Source organism: Manacus vitellinus, unplaced genomic scaffold (assembly GCF_001715985.3).
Source record: "Manacus vitellinus isolate BGI_N305 unplaced genomic scaffold, ASM171598v3 scaffold_8_pilon, whole genome shotgun sequence".
Lineage (NCBI taxonomy): Eukaryota > Metazoa > Chordata > Aves > Passeriformes > Pipridae > Manacus > Manacus vitellinus.
In genome coordinates this window covers 8,049,238-8,062,605 of record NW_021940864.1, presented here as the reverse complement: position 1 = coordinate 8,062,605, position 13,368 = coordinate 8,049,238, and the positions used below count along the sequence as shown (strand labels likewise).

Genomic DNA, 13,368 nt, shown 5'->3' with positions numbered 1-13,368 from the left:
CTGAATGAAGATCATCTGGGTTTCATTTTGCATGTTATACGTGTAGCTGAAGATTCCCTGACACTAAACAACCTGTTCCTGAATCCATGCAACAGTTAACTTTATTCCTGGGAAACTTCAAACTAGTGAAAAGTGAAGAACAGACCACAGAGTGGAATGGCTTTCTACATGAGACTGATATGGGAAAGGACTCTAAATTCTTCTCACTGCAAGCACAGTTAATTAAGAAAGACACAAGGGTCACAGTAACTTTCATATGTTACCACATATAAGTTGAATACATGCAAGTTCGGAGTCTAATGCCTGTTCATTAATGCAGGCATGATGCTAAAGCATAGTTAGAAGAAAATCTCTGGCTAGAAATACCCTGCAGCCTGCTAGTGTCATGATATACTTATGCTAAGAAGTGCAACCTCTTCTTTGAACAAACGTATGAGCAGCAGTCATTATCTGCTAAACTGTTCCCCCTTAATCTCTCCAACAGCTGGATGCACGAAAATTGCAGATTTGTCCCCGCCTCTTCTCCGCCCTCATCACAACTCTTTGCTCTGGTGTTCTCATGCATAACATGTCAGGACTTGGTAAGCTTGCTGACTCTACTCTGCAAGTGCCATTTCCATTGAACTCGGAGCCTTCTGCATCTGTAGTTGGGTCTCATTTCAATATTTGATTTCACCTCAACTGTTAATGCAGCTGATTGAAACTGATGGTGCACGACATGGCAGAACAAAACATCTTGGGAGAAGGGTCAGAGCTATACTGTGAAATTTCCACTCATCTATAATATGTGCCTCAGGAGTCTGGGATGGAAAATATCTTGGGCAGACCAATATCCTGTCAGAGAACTTTGTCTTTATAGAACGTGTTTTCAAGTTAAAGGAAGGCTGTGTGTTTCTTTTTTTGTATGGAAAATTACCCAAGTATTTCTGCCTGCTATACAGTACAAAACTTGGAGATGATGAATTAAATAACATGGAACCCTGACTTCAAAAGTTACAGGTGAATAAGTGCTCCATCTAAGTAATTAAATACTTGGTTTCTTTGGATTCTATGTTTCTTGGGATTCTTTCTCAACACAGATACATGCCTATAATGTATGTGCACAAATTGAGCACTGCTCAACAAAACAGCTTACTACCAATGAAGACGTAAGTTCATAAAGCTCTTGTGTGATCCAGCTGATGCAGAGGGTGATTACTACAGACTCATTTTTAAAAACTGCTGATTCTTTTATCAGGCTGGGCTGAGCCTTGCCATTACAACCCAGGTGCTCCCCTGTTATCTACAGACTATATATAACCAGGCCCAGGTCACCATGTGCCCTGCCAGAAACGTGCTGACTGGCTAAGGGGGCATTGCAATTCAGGTAATTAATCCTATTCTAATGTAGGTTAAGCAGGTGTGAAGCCGAACTTATCTAGAGAGAAAGTAGAGGCATTCTCAGAATTACAGTATTTAACTGGTCTCAGCTGACTTTAGGAAACTAGACCATCCTGTGTCTCTGACCCAGTCATACAGGTGGAGACCTGTCTGCTCTAATTCCAATCTGAGCAACTGGCTCTTTTCCTCCTAGGAGGGGGAAAATTCCATCCTGGTTTTACATATCAACACGTATGACCGAGAAGGTGCTCTTTTCTTCCCCACCCAGAACAAAGTAAATATATTTTTGTTGGAGGCTAAGTTAGATGAGTAAGTCAGATGTTTACATTAAAACAGCCTAAATAGCTACCATAAGAGGGCTATGTTGCTCTAATTTTACTTCTGCATTTCCAGTGTCTACTATGATCCCTTCATATGCCACCTTAAATGACATGTAACATTGATTATCTTATTTCCAACAAAGCCTTCAGGAATTTTAAAAGTGCCAAAACCACTCTTTGTTTGGATGTTCTTTAAACTGTGAATCTGGATGAAAAAAAAAGCTTTATTTTTCTAGAGGAGTCCTGTAAATACAGAAGTGATACTTAGTGAACATAAATGACAGGCTCACTTCTGCTGCATTTGCCTCTTCTGCAAAGTCCTCACTTAAAGAATAATGTCAAGATTTGTCCCAACTTTCTTATTGTGTTTCTGAGCAAGGCATCTTCCTACCTTGCAGCCATGCACTCCTTGTGAGAAGCTGGCCATCCTTGAAGTAAGAACTGTACACTTAGAGGAAGTTTGGGGAAAGGACACCCTTATAAAGACTATTTCAGAAGTTCAAATTCTTTCATACAATATGCTCTTAACTGGCAGCCTTTTAATAAGGTTGGCATTTAATTGGTTGGCTAAATTATGGGGGGGGGTGATGGAATGACTTTAAAGAGGTCACATGCCTGAAAATCTAATGTGCCCAGCTATCTCCTGTGTGGCACTCCAGATGCTGTCCCACTTGCACAAAGCCATTATTACTGAAGCCTCACATCCAGCTTGCTTACAGAAAAAAAAGAGAACGGAGATTACAGTAAAATTAAAAAGGTTAAGATACATTTAGACTTCTTACCCTCTGGTAATAAGATTAATTCCTTGTTGGCTCAGAAGAAGGAAAACTGCTACTGAGTCATCTGCAATTTACACAGACCTAATCTAGTAAACCTGTTTGTCACACAAGAAGTGGGTACAAAGGTGAGTATTGTTGTCCTCTGAGTGGAAATACTTGCTTAAAGCTCAATTCTGCACACTGCTGCAGAGTCCTGAGGTGGTGAGTACACACAGGGGACAAAGGAAACTCTCAGCTCCCACTGATACACTGACTACTGATGGAGATTTATCCCTTCAGGGCCAGATCCTTAAACAACAGAGGCTGGCACAGCACATTTGACTTGTACATCCATGACAACTGATCCTACCAAAGGCTCCTGGTCTGTCTCTATAGATTAACTGAGCAAACTACCACATGCATTTTTTTTTTTTACTTTTTGTTGTAATGTCTGATCACTGAACAAGACCAAACCATTTCCTCCAATTTTATTTAGCATTTTGTACACCTCCCTTCAAAAACATCCAGAAGTGCTAATGGAACAAATTAATAATTCCTTTTCATTCTTTTCCCTTCTCCTTTATTCTATTTAGCAGTGCACTCGAACACTTGCAAATATGCGAGGGGGCATTTTCAGCCTCCTGATACAACATTTACAAGCAAGGAAGCAGGGTCTGTAAGTCAGTCTACAAGTCACCCAGGGTAATACAACACTCTTGGTTTTGCTAGAAGCGTAATAGCAAATGGCTGTTACATCTTTTTACACTTTTGCATTTAAGACTCAAATAATAGCCATTTTTATTTACAGAAAGAAAATGAAAAGCACTGGCATTCATTACTGTTGATTTGCTCTCTTTTTATTAATCATTTCTTATTTTTAAAGGGCGACAGGAGTGAACAACATAATGCAATGGTAGGAAGATATTTACCAATTTAGCACCTCATTATAAAACTACTCAGAAACCTCTTTGGCTCTCGTTTAACATAATAATTATTAGTGGCAACAAAAGTGGATCCCACACTTGCACCATGATTAGCAAGTGATGAATTTGGGTTGAATATATTGCACTTTGCTAAGTAAACCTTATTATATCCCAAATCCTCAGTCTAAAAAACATCTAATTTTAAGAAAATAATTTGTACTGCTGTTTAAACGCGTGTTTCCAAATTAACCAGTGATATTCTATAGAAAACTGCCTCTTTTATGCTTGAAGTCTCCAGCTGCCACACAATTTATATCTCTTTCCTCCCCTCTTTGTTTTTCAGCCATTTTCCCTGAATGTCAAAGTCAATTTAGTGCATTTCACTTTGCTGAATAAATCAGAGGCGAAATCCTTGCTAAAAGTGAAAATTTGATTTGCTAAAAGGAGCTTAGGGCAACTATTAATCAATATATCCAGAGTGTCAAAGCTAAGGCCATGATAGACATGCATTCATTTGGAGATTGGTTGAGGCAGATAAAGGGGGACACTGGGAAAAAAAAAAAGTCCAACAGCCAGACAGTGTAGTGTGAATGTTGGGGGCATGAGCGGAGAAGACTGTTTTAAAAAAAAAAAAAACAAACAAAAAACACCAAACCAACCAACCAAACAAAAAGGAGACAGTCACGCAGAAGGAGAAAGCAAGTACTTTTATATGAATAAAAGGTGAACTTAACAGAGATATAAAGTCACCATTTATTTCTGATTTTGAGAGAAAAGGATTTAAACAAAGGATTTTTTTCCAAAAAACCCTACAATATTAAAACATAAGAATTGAGCCAAGTTCTTTTGTTACCTGTTAATTCCATTTTTTGGCTTTCTTATGCTTTTGTTGATGATTAGTCTTAAACAAGCTTTTTCAATTAATAGATAGGGACTTTAAAGTCATAACTAGCAGGAGTTTCTTTTGCTTTTTTGAGTTTTACTACAAATTTATTTTATATCTATGTATAATTGCATGTGATGAGATGTTTATATGTTTGGGATTATTTTTCTCCCCCCCTCGGTTAATTTAATGCAAGTGAAAAATGGAAAGTGGAAACTAACCTGGAAACTAAAGTGCTCTTTTTACTCCAGGACATTTCGGTGTAGCAGTAACAGAAACCTCCTCACCTCTCCATTGCTGTCTTTCTCAGTTCTGAACTGGAACCAGTGTTTTCTGACTAGGAGACACACTGAGACTGCGTGCATGCCTAGTTGCACACAAGGCCTACTACTCTTTCGCACTGAAATCAGCCGAAATTTTGCCACTGATTTCAATTACAGATCCATGAAGAATAGCCCACCACCATATCCCAGGTGGATATATTAAATAATTTCAAAATAAACAAACAGATCTTTCGACTACCACCAACAGATCTACCACGACTACTTGTTTTGTTTTGAAGAGGCTTGGAGACTTGCGGACGTGTTTATTTATGCATTATCCTTGAAATCCTACCTCTTCCTCCCTGCCTTGCAAAATCCCTTAAACCTTCTCTGTGATGCTATTTTCAAAAAATGAGGAAATGAAAATTGCCACCATTCCTACCACTTCAAGTGACAGCATAGGTGAACTGCTGGCATTTTAGGCACACTGCTGTTCTGTTCTGCTTAGAGAAGCTTGACTCGACATGGTGGTTTAAACACTGGTAGTGTCGGGTGGTCTATCCACACTAGTGCTCAAAATAAAACTGGCAGACAATTGCTGATTTCCCATACTGTACAATTCAGTGACAGAGGTCAAGGAAGTCATTCATTTCGGAGAAACCTTTTGGCAGAAATCTCTACCCTTAAGGCCCAGGGAATGGCCTGCCTTAGATCACGTCACACAAGCTGTGAGTTCAAGAACATTTCCATATAGGAAGAGCAAGTCTGGTCTCTGTACTTAGTGCATGTTTGTAGAAGGAGCTAAAAGAAGAGCAGATACGGGGCTTTTGATAAAGTATCCAAGTCAGCACATTGCTAAAGGGCAGGATGTCCTGATTCCCGAAGAGGCTCAAGTTATTGTTACTACCAACCTCTTAGCACCTAACAACTCATACTCCATTCCATGTTACGTGAGCAGTAAACACCACATTTACAAGTCTACCTGTCTGTGGAGGGACAGGCAGTCTGTGATGGGGTGCTCTTAGAAAGCTGCAGGAGTCCTCCTCATGTCTGAAGTGGTCCTAAATTCAGCTAACAGCACAAGAGACTAGAAAAGGCCTCAACCTCAGCAGAAAGAACAAATTTTACAGCAGCAAGCAGCGTGGCACAGACATACAGGAAGACACCTATTTCTCTTACAGTGCTGAGATTCTGTACTAGCTGCCCCAATAACCATACAGAGAAAGATCTGGGCATAAACAGGATGCTGGTTATGGCTTCAATGTATGTTATTACATATACCGGGTCGTTGCAACACATGATTTCAGGTATGATCATAAAGCAACATTCAGACTTTTTCTCTGGCATTTAAACACATGCTGTATGTCCATTTAGAGGCAGACAATAAACAATTGTGTGCATGAGAACAGGTACATATATGCACCTAATTCATATCTGCATGGACGTACCATATGTGTAAGTGCTCATGCTTTCTTAAACATCAGCTTTCCAAAAGTGACTATGGTCAACTTTTTCTCTGTACTTTTACCTCCATGGGATGGTACTTCTGAACCAGATGATGAGAAAAGGGTATTTTAGAAATGACAATTCTGAAGCATATCATGCTCTCATTCAGTATTAGAATGTTAAACTACACCCCTGAAAGCTGCTTTGGAAAGGAAAGCTTAAATATTGTCCTCTACAAAGAGTATGCCAGAGCAACAATGTTTCATAAAAAATTAACACTAGCACTAAAATATTCAAAACATTCTTGTATTTACTCCATCAAAATCATTCTCCCTCCCCTCTTTTTTTTTTTTTTTTAATGCTAGCACCAGTGGCAGTATCAATTTCTAACTATTCCTTCCCTTGAACACAGTTACTGCTAACAAAACAGAGACACAGCTGAAGACAAGCAGGCTTATTTTACTAAATAATGTAACTAGTTATTTTTGATGTATTAGTCTGATTTACTGTTTCCAAACAAATTTTTCATCTTAAGTGCAAAAAAGTTGATTTCTATGGTCTGGTTGATGTTTTTTCATGCATGCAAATTTTTTAGAGAACATTTTGTCTTTAGCTTCCTGTTATGCACATTTTTAAGAGCTTAATGTTTGCTGCCTCCACTTAATATGAAAGAACGTTGCGCATTTTTGCTGAATGTCAACAAGAGAGTTACATTACAGAAATCAAGTCTAAACAACTCTGATACTGTGACCAGGTATCAGCAGAATGGAGCTCCATACTGCAAAAGTTTAATCAATATAACGTGACCAAATATAAAATGGAAACTTCCCAAAATACAGTGCAAAGGGTAGGAAACTCAACCACCAGAAAACACTGAATTATGAAAGGCTCCCTTATTTAGAAGATATAAAATGAAATAAAATGAAACAAAGTGAAATAAAATAAATAAAAGTCTTACAGAGGCTTTATAATATATCTACAATTTATTTAGGTCAGTTAATAGGAGTTTTGTCTCATCAGGCAGGAGATGAGGCAGCATCAGCCTCTCCCTAAGCACCTCCAATATTTTACTAACGAAGTTACAGTACATCAGAATATTTTAATCTGACACAAAGAACAACAATAGATCTGACTGCTGGGCCGATAATCTTCTTATCACACCCTGTGAAACCTAGCTCTAATATTTGACTGAGCCTCCATTACTCGGCAACACATTCTAAAAAGGCCAACAATGGAGAGAGAATGAAGTGGAGTGTGGAAGTACCTCCATATCTACATAAAAGAGATTAGAGGCGACAGCGTTCCATTTTACAGCTCAATCATATTGTGTTAGCATGCGCTTATCCGAGCGCGGATGAAATTGAAAGAGAAATAAAAAAGAGTCAGGCAGATAGGAACCATAAAAGCGAGGCATGAGCAATTTCCAAGGATATAAAAGGATGCTAATGGCGGGGCCCTGTCATTCTTAAAAAGGGCTATTAGGGCACCATCATCTGTTCTTGTGCCCTTACGCCTCTCTAACTAAAGTCAAGCATTTCCTAATGCCATTGTGATCTTTTTCTTCTTCAGATAAGACATGGTCATGTTTCATAACAACACACTTTCCATTTATTTGATTTATAAATGCAAGGAGACTAATTCTATTTACTGATAAAGGCTTTCCATATATATTTTTCTTTCAATATTTTCTTTTGTAGATTGTATAGACTTTTCATTCAATAAAAGCAAGTATTGAAATGTTTCCAATACCACAAAAATACTAATGATTTTATGAAAGCACTTGAACTTTGTATAATTTGAAAACATTTTTTAGTTTATGACTGCAACGGGAAATGGTTGGCCAGGGCAGAACGCATATTGCATTGTTACCTTTCCATAGATAATCCCATTAAAAGAATTTCTTTTGGAGTAGCAAAAACATTGTTTCGGTTTCTTCCGCAAAGACAAATTTTACATTGCAATGCTTTACAGTTGAAATCTTTATTAGTTATTAAGCACCTGATATATAAGGGCCTTTAATTACACTGAACCTTAAGAAATCACTATAGTAAAGAAAGATTTGCTGATTGCTGCTTTGCTGTGCTAGGCACAAATTCACTACTGGTATAATTAATCGACTCGAAGAGACTTATACCAAGGATTTACTTAGTCTGCCAAGCTACAGTGAACTTTTATGCAATTTGCACCCTTTTCCCCATTCTCTTATGTTTCTACCTCTAGTAACATTTGTTAGATTAGAAAGCTAGCACCAGTACAGGCTCTTCTACAAGTTGTTTTTTGCCAGACATTAGCTGAGTGTAGGCAGTCCAAGTTCAGCAGTACTCCATCATTCAAAATCCAGCTACAAAAGCTCATCACTTGCCCTTTAGCATGTCCAGCCCTTTTGCATTTTGATTTTTGCATTCAAACGCCAGAAAACAAGCACGGATTTTATCACTGTTCTCTGTTAGCTGAAGGCTTACAAAAACATTGTCTTAATTTCCTGGGGTTTTTTTCCTTCTCATTTGTAAATGGAATCAGGTAAGTAAACTTACCTTGTGTGGCTTTACCAGTGTAGCTACAGTTTTGAATCTACTTTGTACTAAAATGATGTCTCACGGCAGAAATGTTCCTCAACTGGTTCAGATCACAGACTTTAAATTTTCAAGGCCAGTTTACGGCATCCAATACCTTTTCCAAACTAACCAAAGCCATCATTTTAAAGGCTGCTCGGTCTCATCCCTCTGCTCTTCTCATCCCTCCAGCCAAATCAAAGCTCCCCAGCATATTCACAAATCAAACCGACAAAAGTTTCCCTGAAACTGCTATGGAGCATGACTGACTTCTTTGAGAGCTACTCTATTTTGGTTAAGGTGATCTAAGTATCTTCTAAAGATAAAACTCAAACTCACCTACTTAACTCACTCTGACTTAATTTGGGGTGCTTTATTAACAACCAGTGTAAGACAAAGTAGCTACTATAATATAGAGTGATGTTTAAATTAGTTTACAATTTGCTTGGGCTCATCTAGAACTGCTCTGAACAAAGCCATTCAGAAATGTCAGCTGTGTTCCTAACCACTGTAACAAATTGTTGCCTGAACGCTGCACACCTAATGACTTCAAATTAGCTCCACTGCGATATTGCCTGACAGTTCGTTACGACTGTTAGCAACATAGCCGGCGTATCATGACCAATAAATTGGTTTCAGTGTGGGCTGGGAAAGGGACTTCCATCAATTTGATTAAAGAAATTACTGTAGCATTCAAAGCATAAAGACAAACTAGTTTAAGGAGACAGAAATAAGTTAACTGTACCAGAAAAACATTGCTTGTGATACAAGAGCTTGTTTATACACCGTTTGTGGCAATAGAGAGTGACTAAATTTCAAGTCGCATATTGACTATTTTAGAGTCTGTAGGTTGTTGTCTTTCATCCGAAATAATACTCCATAAATGTACAAGTTACTATTATTCTTTCATTGTGTTGATATATATATTACATTTATATTTATCGAAGATGACCCGGAAGAACTGGTTAATACAAGGGGTAAAAAAAACCCCAACAAACCCCAAGAATATTTTTTTGCGACTGCCTTTGAAACTAGGAATAAAATGTATTTAACTTTGATAAACAAACGACTGACTGGATTATTTATTCTACTATTAAAGTATCACAAAATCACATCCAAAATTAGAATGACGTATTATTCTGAGGAATTAAAGGTTATCCAGTCTCATGCTTAATAAGGCTCCACTATCAAAATTAGAAAACTAATGATGAAAACACACCAACATGCTAACTCATCTGCTGGACTAGAAAAATGCCTTAAGAAACAATAAAGAAAGCTGGTCTTTTTTTCTGTGACTTTACTGTTTGTGAAAGGCGACAGACTGAGAACCCTGGAGACTTCTCTGAATTTGTCTGCTAGCTCACAGAGCAAGAACAAACACCTCAGCACTGGGGGGAAAAACATACCTGAATTGTTATCTGAAGAAATCGCTAATCTTCTGAGAAACTGCTTTTGATGACCCCCATTTTTCTTGCTAATAAGAGTGCCAGTCAGCTTTTACAGTATCAGTGCACTAACGTGAAGTAGACTGCAGTCCATTTCATGCAGATCAAGGAAATACTAAGTCGTAAGAGGAGACTTTTTGGTACAATTCAGTACTTTCTACTGAATTGCTGGTACAATCCTGTTCTCACTCTAGTTCAATGAAGAGAACAATTCCTCTGCGCCACGTCAAAATATAACTGAATTTTTTCACCTCCTCTGGTCAGTATAAGGTAGTGCAGCATTTATGTTACAGAGCAGCCAGACTTAAATTCAAGTAATGCTGAATCAGATGACTACAGGGGAGAGGACTTGCACTACCCTTCATACCAGGCTGATGCTCTGGATAGCAAGGTAAGTTTATCTTAGTAAAAGCAATACATGAAAAAAATTAATTCACTAAGCAGTATGTAAAACTTATTAACATAGTAAAACTCACTGCGACAATACCACTACTTCTAAGGTAATGTATGTTATTATCTAACCTATGTTCTATATGAATTAACTGGAGTCTTAAGAAAACTTTATGCACTGTAGGGAGAGAAAAAATAGTATTTTTTACCAGAAGAGAAAAACCCATGCAATGATTTCTGTATGTTATCTATTTGCAATAAATACTGTATGTACCTGGAATATGCTTAGCCCATCCAATGATCACCACCAGTTCTCTGTCTGCCAGGTCACAAAGAGTGGTAAGTGCTTTGATGTCACTGTCTGGAACAGTGGGGTCAGGCATAGCATAGATCTTCTCTGGTTCAGCCACCAGCAAATGGGAGACAATTTTGTTATCTGCAAAAACAGTCCAGAACAGTACGAGATCACCAGTAGTATCATTCTACATTTCAAACAGATGGCTCAGATTTCAAAGTGCACAAGAATTTGTCTTAAGACACTCAACCTAATTACACGTTATCATAACTTCATAGGCTTCTACAAGTGGTTACAGCACAAACAAATCTGATCCATTAACAATGTTTATCAAGCCAGACATGTATGTTCATAATATAGTAAATTTAATGGAACATAGAAATACATGATTACCTTCTGTTACTGAAGTACAAACCTTACAGAAAAAGATTCATGCATTATAATGTACTTTGGACTGCACAAATAGAAAAGTTTTGCCTTCCTCTAACCCTCCCATTCCCAAAGGCAAGTGTACTTTTTGAGCGAGTAGCTACCACAAGCAGTTAGTCAGTCACTGAATTCTGCACCTTCTGTCACCAACTCCAACTACCATTCTTTCTATTAAGATGTTGCTGTTAAACTATAGCCACAAAACTGATCTCAGGACTTTCTAAGCGTTCATTATCTCAGATATCTTAAATTAAGAGTATCCTTCTGTTGAAATGTTAAGAATGAACCTGTATTCCTTGGGGCCTATACTGTAAGAAAAATGGGGTGTTGTCTTACATGAACTTCATGTTCAGCGAAACACAGAAACTTGGAATCATGTATACAATTAGCTTCTTAAGTGCAAAAATACCCTAATATCTTCTTTCATTTTCCAACAGGAATAACCTTAAAATCAATGAGAATAAAGAGTGTAAAACTATAAAAGTATGCAAACTTTACCTCAGAAAACTTGTTTTGTGCAAAGAATGATACTTTATCATAGTCACATACTGCTTATTTTTATCTATGTAGCATTTCCATTCATGTGTGTAGTATTTACTTTTTCATCCAGATGACTTGTGAAATCTATTTGGAATAATCAATTAAGTTATATGGAAAAGTGCAGAGAGGAAAAAAGAGGAGAAGAGCCTGGAAGATTTACAATACAGTGTTGCTGTTCTATAAGTAGGATAAACATAAAATGAGCACTATGTGAAGGCACAATGGAAATATTTTATCTCTATACAGGAGCCTGATTTATTACTCTGAGAAGGCAGAACTGAAGAATGGAAAACGGACTAATTCATTAAGCCTCCTAATACAGGATACATTACTATATTTCCCAATATAGTTACATTTTATTCTTCATGTGACCTCAAATGCACCATCAGAATTTAAAGCCCAAAAGGCACCTTTCAGTCATTTTACACAAATCTGTTCCCTTTGGTGGGATAAAGAGTTATGGGGCTTGATATAAATGGAGAAGATGCCAAGTATTTTCTGACTGGAGAGAAAGCTGTCAGAATTAGTATAATTTTCGCCATCTGCATATAAGTCACAGGATGGAACACACTGTCCTCCTGCAATGGAAGCTGACTGGGATGTGACTTGCCCAGCAGTGCCCATGACATATTTCCATAGCATACTCACTTGATTCAGATTTCTGATACTTTATAGCTCTTTTGTGACACAGACTCCTTGATTCTGATCTACTGTCTCAACAATTTTTGCCTTATTCCAAATTTGTGTGTCAGAAGTTGTGATATATGTTAGTCTTTCATATAATAAGTGCAAGAGCCAACTGGAAACCATCACATCAAGCATGTTTTATTACAAGGGGATACATTCATGCTTTATATGAACTATAGGAATCAGGCCAACTGAGCAATTCTTGATCTCAATATTCTCCTGATTATCAAACTGATTAATGAAGAATTCTATTCTTATTTAAAGATGACAGGTGATAGTTTCAACTTATATTGGCAAACAGCCTTTAGACATTTTTTTAATTCTTTTAAACAGTCTCTTCATATCCTGTTCAATTTCACACAGAAAACATGGGAGAGAGAAAAATTAATATTACTTCCTCCCAAATTCCAATATTTTTACATGGTTTGAAAAGTAGAATAAATGAATTACAGAGTTTCTTAACATCTAAACATATGTAGTTGAGGACTTCAACTTTGTGATGTTTTAACCAGTTATAAATGAATGTCCTCTCATCCCCAAGTTATGGGGGTTTTTTCCATACAACAGAAGAAATGGCCAAAGAACCTCTTCCATTTTTGCATGAGGTTCCTCACCAATGGTATTCTCTAAATGATTCAGGAATATTGTATATTTTGATTCAGGATTCACAAAATCTCTTTTTTTTTTTTTTTTGATTTTGCAATTAATAAGATCTACAAGCAGACCATTATAGTCCATGGTGAAGCTGGAAAATACACTATAGATCAGAAGCAGCTGTAGGAAAGTTCCTCCAGGCACCTGTTCTCGCCCTGTAGAGGGAAAAAGCTACATGTATTGGCTCATGCACTAGTATAAAACATTGGAAAATTTTGGATGTACTTAGAAAACTCCATCACTCAGGAAATTGAATAGCCATGAGCACTGTTTCTAGGTAAATCTTATTTAATGTTTCCCTAATTAGAATCAATAGAACCCAATTTTCATTCCTGCGCCTTTGTTACACACAAACTATCAGTCTGGGTCCAGAAAATCTCCCAGGCTACTTCCACACAAACCC

The 13,368-nt window shown here is 37.4% G+C and overlaps 1 protein-coding gene across 8 annotated transcripts in view; it reads right to left on the bottom strand.

The window, feature by feature from the left end:
- Positions 1-13,368, bottom strand: part of ESRRG (estrogen related receptor gamma) — a 366,229-nt gene that overhangs the window by 34,596 nt on the left and 318,265 nt on the right. For all 8 annotated transcript variants that reach the window (XM_018085061.3, XM_018085063.3, XM_025896385.2 and 5 more), the window contains one exon: positions 10,635-10,796. In XM_018085061.3, the coding sequence (XP_017940550.1) occupies positions 10,635-10,796 (162 nt within the window). The remainder of the gene's footprint in view (positions 1-10,634; positions 10,797-13,368) is intronic.